We start from the raw sequence: 12,830 nt of genomic DNA, 5'->3' as shown, positions 1-12,830 counted from the left end.
GGTGAGTAAAGCTCGGCTTGTTCTTTAGAGCTGTATAGGGCGGTGCTTGTGTCCCTCTGAGGTTCCTGCTAGCGCTCCGCGGTCGTGATGGGATGTCTGACAGCTGCTCAGATCCACGCACGCGGAGTCTTTATCTAATAACGACCAAAAAGAGGTTCAGTTCTGGGGGGGGTTTGAACGGAGAGCCAGAGTCAGGATAACTGTTTAGGCCCATGCAAGCGTACAGCTCGCGTTACTGAAGAGATCGCTGGGGAAAGGTTGGACCAAGAGAAGCGTTTTTAAAAGGCTGTCGGGGAAGGATTGTGTCCCGAAGTGATGTGGTTGGGAGGGAAGGAGCGGGGCATTGCAGAACAGGGGAATAGCTGGTCTTTGGTAGTGCAGGAGCTGAGAGAATGGTGGTTAAAATTAGTTGTGGTGAGTTATCAGATAACTTTTAGACTTATCAAACAAAACCAAAACATCCAAATCTAAATACTGGTGGAAAATCTTTTGATTAATATTCATTTTTAATTAATATTTATCATCTCTCTCTCCTTTCAATTATTCCTTCAAGTTCCTATTCTGGCAGGATTGTATACATTTGGGGTGTAACTGCCTCTTGTCTGTGTTATCTTCTAAAGTGTGGCATAGGTTGTAAATCTTACATGGTCATGATCCTGCCTCATTTGGAGACTCGCTGCCGTAAAGCACAGACTGTACTTAGAATCTGCCAAAACAGTAAGTGCTTGGCACTGATTCCTTTGGCGAGTTGGCATGGCAGTACATGGGGCCTCAGAAAATATTACTCACATGCCCTTATCCTATTGGTGTTCTTTTGTAATGCTAATTAAATCTTGATTTAATTGCCAAAACTGCCTATAAAATGAAATTACTGAAAGTACTGAAATTTCTTTTACGTATTCATCATGGGATGGTACCAAACATATAAGGAGACAAACAAATGTAGAGATACTTCAGCTACTGCAAAAAAAAGAGAGCAATAGTTGCCTTTGTTTGGATATAATTTTTATTGACTTCTCCTAAAGGCCAAGCATGAAAGGGGGTGGTTACTCAGTGTAGATTTTCTGAGACTACCGGTTTTCTCTTGAGATATGTGTGATATTTGTAAGTAATTTCTCTGCTGATGGAGCATGTTAAATCTGTCACTGCTTCACTGTCACAGTGAAACAAGCAGGACCAATTGCCAGAAGAAGTGGGAGTGAATGTGGGCCGGTTGCCTCATGCTTCTGCGTAAAAGAAGTTCTCTGGGTAGAAATGGAATCCCTGCGAAGCATGGGTGATATTTCTGAAATTATTTGTATCAAACAAATTCTTCAGAAATAGAAGCAAGTATCCTAGAAGTGTGAATTTTCATTTTTTATGGGTTCATTACATTGGTGTCCTTATTAAAATCCCATTACGGTAATTGCTCTAAAAATATTGAAATGTTATGAAATTTAAATAAGCATATAAATTGCTGTAAAAGATTAGCTAGAAACTGAACTTGAGCTGTGATTTTCTGCAAAACAGCTGCAGGGAGAGACGTGAGCTTTTCCTTATTGCAATTCTTTGAGGAGACCATTTATAATTTATTTTTTTCCCAATTTCCTAGAACCTGACATGGTGGTAAGAAGGCAGGAAGCTTTGGCAGCAGCTCGCCTCAGGATGCAAGAGGAGTTGAATGCACAAGCAGAAAGATACAAAGAAAAACAAAGACAGGTAACTCACAAATTTTTTGTCAAGTACTTTGCTGCTGTTATAGAAAGGTTTATTCCATGCTAGATACCAGAACAGGAGACTCGCTCGCTCTGCTGGAATGTGGCTGGTGGGTTTTTCCCCCTCCTTTACCTGGACTGCTTTTGGTACGGTTTGATCCACAGAGCAGTAATGGGCAGTAGGTATCATGGTGGACCTCCAGTGATGGAAGCACATACTTGTCTTGATGCTCTTCGTTGATTAGAATGATTGATATGTGTAGTATTCTGCTCCTTCCTGAAGTAATTAATCTCTGTGGCACTTGCTTCTCCGCAAGTAATTTGGGACACTGTGGGCCTGGTCTTTTTGTTTTTTTACAGGTAAATCTGTACCTACAGAAACTTTGTTATATGCGCAGTGAATGGCTAGAGAGGATTCACTGGCGTTTAGATTAACTGTACCACTGCATACATGTATTTTCTGTTCTTAATGGCAAATACAAGTTCTTAGAAATGTAGCTTAGCATTGCTGTAATTTAATAGTTGGAAACTACAGCTTGAGATAATGAAGAGTAGCGTATTGCACTGTAGAAAAGTGGATGTGATCAGCATAGCAGTAATATTGCTCATTACTCCCAGCTCTTCTCTATTTTTACTTTTGCAGTCAGCTACATTCAGACCTCAGTTTATAGCTGATGCTTCAAGACATGTTGGCAGTTAAAAACGAATGAAAAGTCATACTGTGGAAGAAAATAGCCAGTATGTAGAAAATCTAGGTCTAGTGTGCTTGGACTCGGGGAGCTTTGCTTTCTTTGACTGGATGGAGTAGCTACCTCATTTCCTTTCTATTTGTTGAGAAGAAGGCAGTCTGTCTTAACCACTAATTTATTTGGTTTTGTGGATAAATTGCTTTAGAAGAGAGCTGGGAGAACTGTTGATAATATATATTGGGATGTAAATATGTAACTGGCTGTCTTGTTCATTTGAAAAACACACTTTCTTCTCTAGAACCCTACGTTGTGCATTAAATTACTATCATATACAATATTCTTTACTCAGTACTTTTTATAAACTCAGGATTTAAGCTTGGCACTTGGTTCTGTTTTACTTTCAAAATGTTTTAAAGGGTGAAGTGGTTAAAAGAAGCTGCAGGCACAGTCTGCAGTTCTGTGGTTGGGAAGATGTGAGTGTTTAAAAAAGTAAATGCTTCCGTAAGCTCAGAGATACTGCATCAGATAAAGGTAGATCCCTTGGGTTTTGATGTGTTTGTTGTAGCTGTTTCTGTAGCACTGGTGATTCTATTAGTTCTGAAATCTTAGTCTTGCATATCCTGAATTTGTTCCTTAGCTTGAAGAAGAGAAGCGAAGACAGAAGATAGCAATGTGGGAAAGTATGCAAGAAGGAAAAAGTTATAAAGGAAACCTGAAACTGAATCAGGTAACAACTGTGCTGTTAATCAGGTTACAATTATGTTTAAGTGATTAGATTAGCTGAAATTCACATTGATTAAATTCTGAGTAACTTTTGCTTTTGTGAACAGCAAGAAGTAGAATCTGGTGCCTCCACCTCATCAGCAGTCCCGAAATCTAAACCAAACAAAAAACCCTTGCGAGGAGGTGGTAAGTATGAAAACCTTAAGATATTCTGAGCCTGAAACAGAGCATTTATCCAGCTGTGTACATAGTCATTGTATAACTACACATAATTTTTCTCTCCTTCAAGGAGGAAACAAAATGTGCCTTACAAACAAGCTCTTTACCTCTAACCAGTGTGGCCTGCTTTGCACTTTGTGCAAAACCTAGCAGGATGTTTCTGTGGTGCTTTTCCCTGAGGAAGCAGTGTTTCAGTTTTCTTGTAAATGCTTTTGCCGTAATTTACTGAGATTTTTGTGATGCAAAATTATAGATTCTTACAATATTTCAGGAATCCCTCCCCCATTATTGTAAAAGTCCAATAATTTAATATCTGGTCTGTCTTTCAATCACCTGTAGTACTAACTAAATGCAGGAAGAGGATATTTTACTTTGTATGATGTAGATTCAGGCAGATGAAAGACTTCATTACGCAAAACGTGACCTTATTTATCAGCTATCACAATAATGACCTATTGAATATATAAATCCTGCAGATGTATAAACTCCTATCAACTCTCACAAACAACCAGAGGGTATTATTGTTAAACTCACTGTGAACCACTGAAATCATCTTGATGGATGAACAGCTTTCTATAGCCTTACATAGCCCATGTCAGGATCACTGCCGCATGTCGGCCATGCAGCTAGTCTCCTTTCTCTCCTCTTGGCCAAACAGCCTGTGCCATACCTGCAAGTGCTAATTTGGGTATAATATTTTAATTACAGTTTTCCATAGCGGAGGGAATCATCTAGACAGCCTCAATCATATCAGGCTAAAAGGGAAACCCACTTAGGGTGCAGCGCTGAGTAAGTCACTCGAATAAATGTATGAAACCTGAAGATTCTTGATTAAACATATTAAATCTCAGTAACACTTCAGTGCTGAAAGTTCTGCTTTGAATATTTTTACTGACAGCTGTTGACAACGTCTGAAGAAACTGACCAACTGATTCATCTTAAGTTGTTTAATATGAGTGCAGTCTAATGTCTGATACTGTCAAATATCCTTTAGAGCTCTTGCACGGGATATTTACCACTATGGGGAATGAGAAATATATGGGTAATAGCTGTGCTAAGAACCAGGATCTGGGCAGCTGGGCTGAGGCACCCTTCTAGCCGCTACCTGTCCTAGTTTCATCCTAAGCAAAATCTTTGCCTAAGTAACAGATTATAGAATTAGAGGTCTCTGATCTTCTCATCAGGTAGATCAGCATGAAGTGAAAGAACCATCTGCACTGTTCAGCTGCTGAATTAAGCTAGAAAGCAGAACTTGGCTAATTTGAGAAAAACAAACTTCAAAGATGGAGGTGATGCTTGAAGTTTCAGTGGAACAGGTTGCTTTGAAACCTGCTTGGTTAGCAAGGCTGCTAGGTTTTCGGTTGTCTTTTTCTTTGCCTTGTACCGAACAAATTGAGGATGTTTGCCAAGTTGTATTTTTCTGGGTATGTACTCATAAAATGAAGTTGCCTATAGTTACGGCATTAGAATGTTCAACTGAAGTATCTGTTTGCCTTACTGCATATACTTGCCTTTTCAAATTCTTTAAAAAAAACTTACAGTAGTAAGATTTACAGTAATAATGATCCACCTTTTGACCTTCAGAGTATTCCTTACAGGACTGGAATAAAGATTGCTTTAAGTCCCTAACTACTAGGGCTCTTGGAGAACAGACACACTCTTACAGAGTTTACTGTTAAGAGTTACTGTTGCTGCTCTGTTTACTCTGCAGAGCAGCATTAAAGCTTTAGTGCAGATTTAGAGAAATTAAATGGTAATTAATTTTGATTTAATTTAATCCAAATTGATCAAATTAAAACACAAGTGTTTTGCAATGGCTTTTACTGTTAGCGCTACAGAAATAAACCATCTCAAGTCTGGATATTTTCTCTGCTTTCATTTTCCTTAAAATGCTGCCTATGTAGTAAGTATAAACAAGGTGCAAATCATTGTGAGGTATATTTTTGGTGTTCCTTGTGTGTTGGTGAAGGCCTGTTGAGGACCAATATTGATGACGGTGGATTTCTCCTCTTGCTTCCAGGCTATAACCCCCTGTCTGGAGAAGGAGGCGGAACTTGCTCCTGGAGACCAGGCCGGAGAGGCCCGTCAGCAGGTGGATGAGGCTAACCTCCCTAGTGTCTCACGTCACTAGCAGGCTTGATCTTACCCACTGTCTAACTGCCTACAGATTGCATGTCACAGTGACTCCTTTGGGGTTGGGCTTAGTGCAGGTGTTAACCTTAAAACAGATTTACATCATTTCCAAATAGTAACGCAGAAACTGATACTACACAAAAAAAATACCTGATCCTCTTAGAGAGGATGAAGAAAGAAACAATTTCAATATAATCAGTTAATTTTCACTCTTCTGTAGAGAGGAAGCATAGTCTCCAGCCAAGGTGAATCACCTGGGATTGTGAGATCTGGGTTCTGTGGCTGGCTATTCAAAAGAGTGGCCTCAGGCAAATTAATTATCTGGGCTCAGTTTGCTGCTGTAAAATGAGGATATTTACCATCCTCAGATATGTGTTATCAGATTTACTGTGTTTGGCTGGAAGGTACTTTAGAGCGGAGGAATATTGTCATTGGCAGATACCTTGAATCATGGGAGGAGGGACTTTGAGGAAAAACAGATGAACTGACAAACGCCAGGGATTTGCACAGCAGGCCGGTTATTATAGAAGAGTCTCTGTGACAAGCTACCTTGAATGATGTTTTCCTTATAAATGGTAAACAAACCAGTGAGGATTACTGATGCTAGACAGCAGATGGGGGGGGTTCTTGCTATTCCTTTTTTTTTTTTTTTTTTTTTCAACTGCTTTGTAAAAACAAAATACTATTAATATTAAATATAATTGCAAACAAATCATAAATCTAGTATTTACAGTCTTGTGGTTTTCTACAGCATCTTTTTGTATAGAAGGCATATGTTCTAGTGCAATAAATGTGTATAAAGCAAGATGAGAGATCAAATGAAATGATTTTCATTTGACTACCTGCATAAACAAAAGGGGGTTTTCAGCTGTTCTTTTTGGCTTTTAACAGTTTTGTTTTATTTGGGTGTTCTGTGTTCCAAATCATGACTTTGGAAGAATCACCTTCAGGTTAAGATCAATTCAAGTTTTCAAGTTTTTTTTAAGATCAATTTTCAAGTTTAAAAAGTGAAACTCCTCGTTCTCTTCCCCACCCCCAGTAAGCGATTCTGAAATTGGATAGACTGCATTACTGGTTGTTAAGCTCTCCAGCTGTATTTGAACCTAAATCAAGAAAACATGTAACAAAGGCCTTTGCTCTAACAGAGCAGAGCGGGTTTCTTTCCAAAATACTGTCGACGAATATGGTTTGAGGAGGAGGGGATACATAGGCATGGTCAGCTCAAACACTGCAAGATATTCAAAGGGAAAAGAAGCCGCAAACTGCGCTGAGATCTATGTGTTGTGGGCAGCAGGACTGTGTATAGCTTTAGCAGTGCAGCATCAGGGTTCCACCTCGGCGACATTAAGAGCTTATTTTGTACTACCTTCTCTTCTGAACGTGTTTCAGGGTGGGAACGGGTAGCCTGGCTGCAGGGCTGTCCTGAATAGCCCAGCTAGATGCCGAGGTGTGTTCTTATCCTGCTGCCAGCTCGTGCAGTACAAAAGCTGAGGGTTGGTTGTGCTGAAAGGAGCCTCTGGCTAGCAAACGTGTAAAACTTGCAAGTGAGGGACTGTAAGGAGTAAGTGTCTGAAGCATCTGTGGTCTTCATCCTTCTGGTGTATATCCAGCACTGTGGATAGAAAATAAAGTTAGAGTTGGTCATCGTAAATGAACTTTCCAAATGTCCCATCTCCTTGATATGCTCTCTAGCAGAAAATGCAAAAGACGAGTAAAATCCAGGCTGTCCTTGATGGAGTGAAATAGTTCCTGTCAGCGTACAACAAGTGCCCTGTGTCCGATTACTATTATTGAGCTTGTATATTGGTGTTAAAGTATATATCAGTGTTTCACTAGCATAGCTTAGGGCTGCTTGAACACTTGTTTCTAAATACTTATGCTTGGGATATTTGTGTTCATCAATATGTATGAGTGCCAACTTTGAATGCGCTCTTTATATGTATATAGATACTGCTCTTTATGTGAGGTGATCTGTGATTTTCTCTTGACTATAAATGTAACAGTAGCATGTTACTAGTAAGTTTTAAAGTTGCCAGCTCATGAAATGGAAAGGCGAAGAACCTTTTACTTCAGACTCATGAAGTATGTGTTCAAGTGCGTGTAGAAGATGAAGGGAGAAGGCTATTAATGTTCCTATGGAAACTAATTTTCATTTCCTGGCTTCTGTGAGTTTTGGTATGTAAACTTAAATTTCCATTGTTGTAACATAGACCGGTGTATGTAACTTCAGGTTTTAATCTTTAATAAGGCAAAAAAAATAGAGGCGGGGAAGGATATTTTCAAGATCTGAAGATTCTTCATCAGTGAAGAGGACTAAGTTGTTATCTAACTCATGCCTCTGGGGAACATTTTCCCCTTATGTTGGGGAAATAGGCAACAGACTGAGGTGTTGTCTTCAGAAAAACAACTGGGGGAGGTTGTTGTCTTAAAGAAGCTTGTGTTGATAAAATGGTAAGGATGGGTTGGTTTAATTCGGTAAAAACATTTTAAGAAATAAATAAGCAGGTCTGAACTGAGCATATGCAAATCTCCCTGTGTCTCAAGACTTACTTCTGGCTGGGACTGGGGATATGGATTTTTGCCCAATTCTAAGATTTATTAAGACATATCCAGCGGGAATGAAGTGATTTCTGGAAATTTTAACCTTCTCTCTCCCTTTTTTTTTTTTTATTTTAATCCTCAAGTCCCCAAGTTTTTCTTGATCAGACACTTCTAAGCTATTGAACAGGGTGGGAGGAAGAACCTCGGTTTGTACGACTTCTTTTGGCTCACAACCTGCACAAGCAGAGGGAAGGGTTTTTCCTCTGACTTCAAATAGAAAGCTTGACCACAAACAAGTAAGAAAAGGTGGTTGCTTGTTGCTTTATAGTGTAAGAGTGAAGCATGCAGAAGGCATTAGGTGAAAGTGAACTATTTAATGAATCCATTGTTCCTACTTTGGTATGAATTCCCAAGCACTCGAATTATGAAAGATCATATTAAAAAGCCTTCAGGAGATTTTTTTTCTCCCCACTTACAGCAGTTATGCAAGAAGCCTCTTACTGTACTGATGCAGATGTTCTGGAAATATCTTTATCTGGAAGAAGCTAGCTAACAAACTTAGAGTTCATACAATGCAATTAAACTGCTGTATAATGTTACTCAGCCACAGAAGAGTAATCTATTTTGGGTATTGAAAAATCCTAAGTCAAGCAAGTGTTCAGAGGCACAAAAAAATCCTGAAAATGTTAGTTGCTTGAGAAATGCAGCAACGTATTTTTCATTGCCTTTCAGATGATTTAGATGCTGGAGGAACAAAGTTTTTTGTTTTCTTTAAATTGCAGATGAGGTCTAGTTTATGCATAGTCTCTTAAGTATTCATCAGGAGATACTGAGCACTGGAATTAAAACTGAACAAAAAACCATGTTGTCACTCTCATAAAATTTATTTGGCTTTATTTGTGCCTTATTTGGCTTTATTTATGCCTTTCAAAAACATTGTGAAATGAGAGAAAGCTTTTAAGAGTGATATTGCATTGCATACTTAGCTGTTTAAAAAATAAAAATGTTTCTTATACTGGAAATTTTTAATAATGAACAACAGAAGATGGACTTGGGGGAGTGAGGGCAAACGGGGAATCTGTCAGCAGAGCTGTTCCCAGGTGTTCCAGAATTACCTGTGTGCTATTCAAAGATCAATGTGAATGAAACTGATAATTGCACCCATATCTGCAAGGAACGGCTCTCCTAGCAGAGACTGAATGCAGGTGTGAAATGTTAGTACTAACAAATATAATCTACTGTGTTTTATACAGTTCTGTACTATTTTGACTCAAAACTCAAGGAATTACGCTGTTCTGCTGATGCTGTATGCCCAGTCTGGTTTTATCCTTAGACTGTGCTGATAGTCAGCTCAGGTATTTGGATTGGGTTGTTTTTTCTTGGGTTTTGTGTCTTTTTTTCCCCTCCCTAGGAAAGTGACTAAAGAGAGCATTTGCATTCGGAGAGCTCTCTGAACGAGGGTGGCATCCAGCGTGACAGTCTCCTGTATGTTTTACCAGCAGCGCTACGGTTAATGGCTGCATTTAAACCATCCTAAGACTGTCCTTTATGCCTCCTGCATTCAACGAGGCAGTTCCCATCTCTGGCAGTTGTGTTTTTTCGAGCCTGGCTGCACATCAGCACACATCTCTACATCAGATCAGATCCACCCTTTGGATGATTTTTGCCCCTGTACAGGCTAAAAAGTGACACCTTTCAGGGATCAGGTTAGCCAAGAGTGGGGCACAGCGTGTTTCTGTCCACATTTTTGCTGAACACTGAAACTATATAATTTCCAACTGTAGAAAAAGCTGGTCTAGACTTGGATGGGCTGAAGACTTGGGTTTTTTTTTTTTTCTTCCCCCCTTTTGGAATGAAGGTTTGGCTTTTGGAACAGCTCAGCAACCACAAAGGAAAAGCATATGGCTGCTGGCTGGGTGGTGTCCTGGCCCAGTTGCATAGTTGTAGCTGATTTTGTGTGAGCTTCCAAGCCAGCTGTTCCAAGCCTGACACACACCCTGCCCATATTCCCAGCTCCAGAGCCAGCAACTTCAAAAACTTCCATCAGTTTTTATGAAGCAACCAATGGCTGTGATGGAGTAGGTCTCCTCAGCTCAGTTTTGGGGGTGAATATACATGTTTTCGTTGCAGATTTCTGTTGCGAGGGGCTGGCAGGTATGCAGCCGCTGCTCTGATGTCTATTTTTTTTTCTGTGATCATTTGTGTTTTGAAGTGCATACCTGCTAAAAAGCATTTTCAGCACGGAGCAAGATCTCCACGGATGAATTAATAATTTCAATTTCATTCCTCTCTCTGTGTCTATCATACTTTACTAATCAAGATTCTTTTGTGCGCTGCTTACTGAGCTCAGCTTCAGAGCTGGTACCATGGGTAACATTAACATACGGATGGCAATGAAAAGAACTTAGAAAATTCTGTTTAAAGAGAATGGAAGGAAAATGGATATACTGAAATACCTGGCCTTTCAATCTAGTTCTGCTGCTCTAGTCTGTGCATTAAAATGGGGAGCTGCTGTTAGGTTGGCCTACAAGATGCACTTTCAAAAAAACCAAACCCCAACCTGGGTCCTAAAGCTTTACTTTATCATGTATTGGCGGGGTAACGTTCCCCGTAAATTCAGCTTACTGCTTCTTAGGTAACGCAATTGCCACTACTTTAGCTGTTCTGCTTCTTAGGTATATTGCATCTTGAGACTTGCATTTTAAATACACGTTCTAGCATTTTCAATGGTTTGTTGACTCCGATCTGGCGGTAGCACGTTAAAAATACATCACCTTCCCTTCCGTGATGCAAAGCTCAAATGCCTTGATGCACCACATTAGCGCTGCTACCGCCACCCAGCCGATGAGAACAGGAGGCTTGAGCAGGCAACTGAGGAGCTGTGTGCTGAGCAGGAGGGTTTTGCTTCCCCTCCCGCACCTCCAAAGCCCTAAATCGGGTTCCCTGGCTGGGAAGGGCAGAGGCGACCCAGGGCAGCCCCTCGGCCCCGGGGGGTGCGGCCGCTGCACTGCGGGGCCGGGCCGTAGGATGGCAATGTTGGTCTGGCTTTCCAGCGAGGAGCAACCGGTGACATTTCTTTTTTGTCCCTTGAACTGGCATCTTCTGAGTGATTCAGCTGAGAGGAAAGGTTGGGACTGGCCCGTGGCAGGACCAGAAGAGGATGGGGAGGAAAAAAAGTGGGTGCTGGAGCTGGGGAAGGAGTTTCTGCATCATTTGAAAATGCAACGGTGCTGGAAATAGCATGACAGAGACAAATGCTGCTGGTTGCCCAGCTAGATTTTTTCCACCATGAGTCTGTTTTTTATGCTCATTTTCCAGTGCCTGGGTAGTTTTTAAAGTATCAGTTTAAGTACTGGAACATTCATAATTAACGCTTCTGGAGCACTTGGGAAGTAGTTCACTTCTTTAACTATTATTTTAAAATATGGTAGAGAAAATGTATTGTAGAAGGTACATCCTGTAACTATTAAGTGGGCTCATCACTCTGGAAAAATTGTAGATCAAAACCGATGGGAAAAAGAAGTGGTTATAATGCAAGATAGTCCTTCTTTCCTCTATAGGGTAGAGTCTCCTATGTGGAAGAAACTTTTTTCTTCTGGTATTAAGCTTCTTTATTCCAAAAGGATGACATCTATTCTGTATGCGCACAAAACAGCTCGCCGCTTCAAGGACTTGGCTTTTTCATCTCTTAAAAATAGGATTACTGTTTTGTTAATCTGATTATGAATCTAAACTGTGTGGGCCTGTCAAGTGGGCTCTCGCCGGCTGGTCCGGGTACTAATCTCACTCGAGTGAGTGGGATGGGAGCACAGAGATGGAGCACACACCACGTGTACCCTCTTCAGATTTTGGAGAGCCCTCAGAATATATCTTCAAGCAATCCCACATAGACTAGAAAACATGCTGCATAAAAATGTTTATGCTGTGTTTTATGAGAAAAATACCATGCCTTTAATATATAGTAGCCATAATATATAGTGTCAACTATTTATTGAGACTAAGAGCTGTATTAATTGAGGAAGGCACTTAAATGTGATTATGCAGTATGATCTTTCTCTGCCAGCCAGATTAAAAACATACTCTGGGCAGGTAATGGCAGGGTTATAATTCAGCTGGAAGAACTAAGCCGTGCTCTTCAAGTTTTCCCTTAATTTGCCTTTTTTTTTCTTTTTTTTTCCTATAGTCGAAACAGCAGCTGCTCTATGCAAGAACAGGGGAGGGGCCAGGAGCAGTAAAAGGGGCACTTGCCCACCTAACACTTTTGAACGTGAGTTTGGCGCAATGAATGAAATAAAGCGAGGCACTTTGATGTGCTTAGGGAGGTTCTGTGAGCACTGCAACGTTCCTGGGTGCTACCCCCTCTTTACAGTTGGATGTCTCGGTGGTGTGATCTTGCACGGCGGCAGGGTGAACTCTGAATGTGCTTTCTCTCCGGGTTAAATCCTGGCACCAAGAAAGTGCCCCTTCCTTCTCCTACCCCTTCCCCAAGTGCTCTCTGCTCACCCCCTGCCCACGGCGAGGTCCAGGACCGTAATTACACTGGAAGGTGCAGGAGGGTGGGAACGTGCCAAATGAGAACTCAGGGCAGCGGAGATCTTACACGGGAGTGTGCTGCTCGGCTTCATCGTTTCCATGTGTGCTGAAGTCGCACGAAGGTTTCAATTCTGATGACTAACTTCTTTTTTTTATGGGAAGAAGCCAACTGACAGCTCCTCAGCCTCAACCCTTCTCTTTTTTATTGCTTTTTAACCACGCTAGCTCTGCCTTTTCCTGTAATTCATAGGCCACGGTGGCTTTCCCTTGAATCAGGAGATTTTTATTGCTGATCTGG

At 40.8% G+C, this 12,830-nt stretch overlaps 1 protein-coding gene across 1 annotated transcript; it reads left to right on the top strand.

The window, feature by feature from the left end:
- Positions 1 to 620: 620 nt before the first annotated feature.
- VIMP (VCP-interacting membrane protein) lies at positions 621 to 5,425 on the top strand (the record flags this gene model as incomplete). Its single annotated transcript, XM_009580324.1, has 5 exons — positions 621 to 717; positions 1,592 to 1,698; positions 3,021 to 3,110; positions 3,214 to 3,292; positions 5,346 to 5,425. Coding segments are annotated over 5 exons (453 nt in total), but the record flags the coding sequence as incomplete, so codon positions are not given.
- Between the last annotated feature and the right edge of the window lie 7,405 nt (positions 5,426 to 12,830).

Source organism: Fulmarus glacialis, unplaced genomic scaffold (genome assembly GCF_000690835.1).
Source record: "Fulmarus glacialis isolate BGI_N327 unplaced genomic scaffold, ASM69083v1 scaffold33456, whole genome shotgun sequence".
Lineage (NCBI taxonomy): Eukaryota > Metazoa > Chordata > Aves > Procellariiformes > Procellariidae > Fulmarus > Fulmarus glacialis.
Note: the sequence above shows the minus strand (reverse complement) of the source record. Positions and strands in the feature narration are given on the sequence as shown.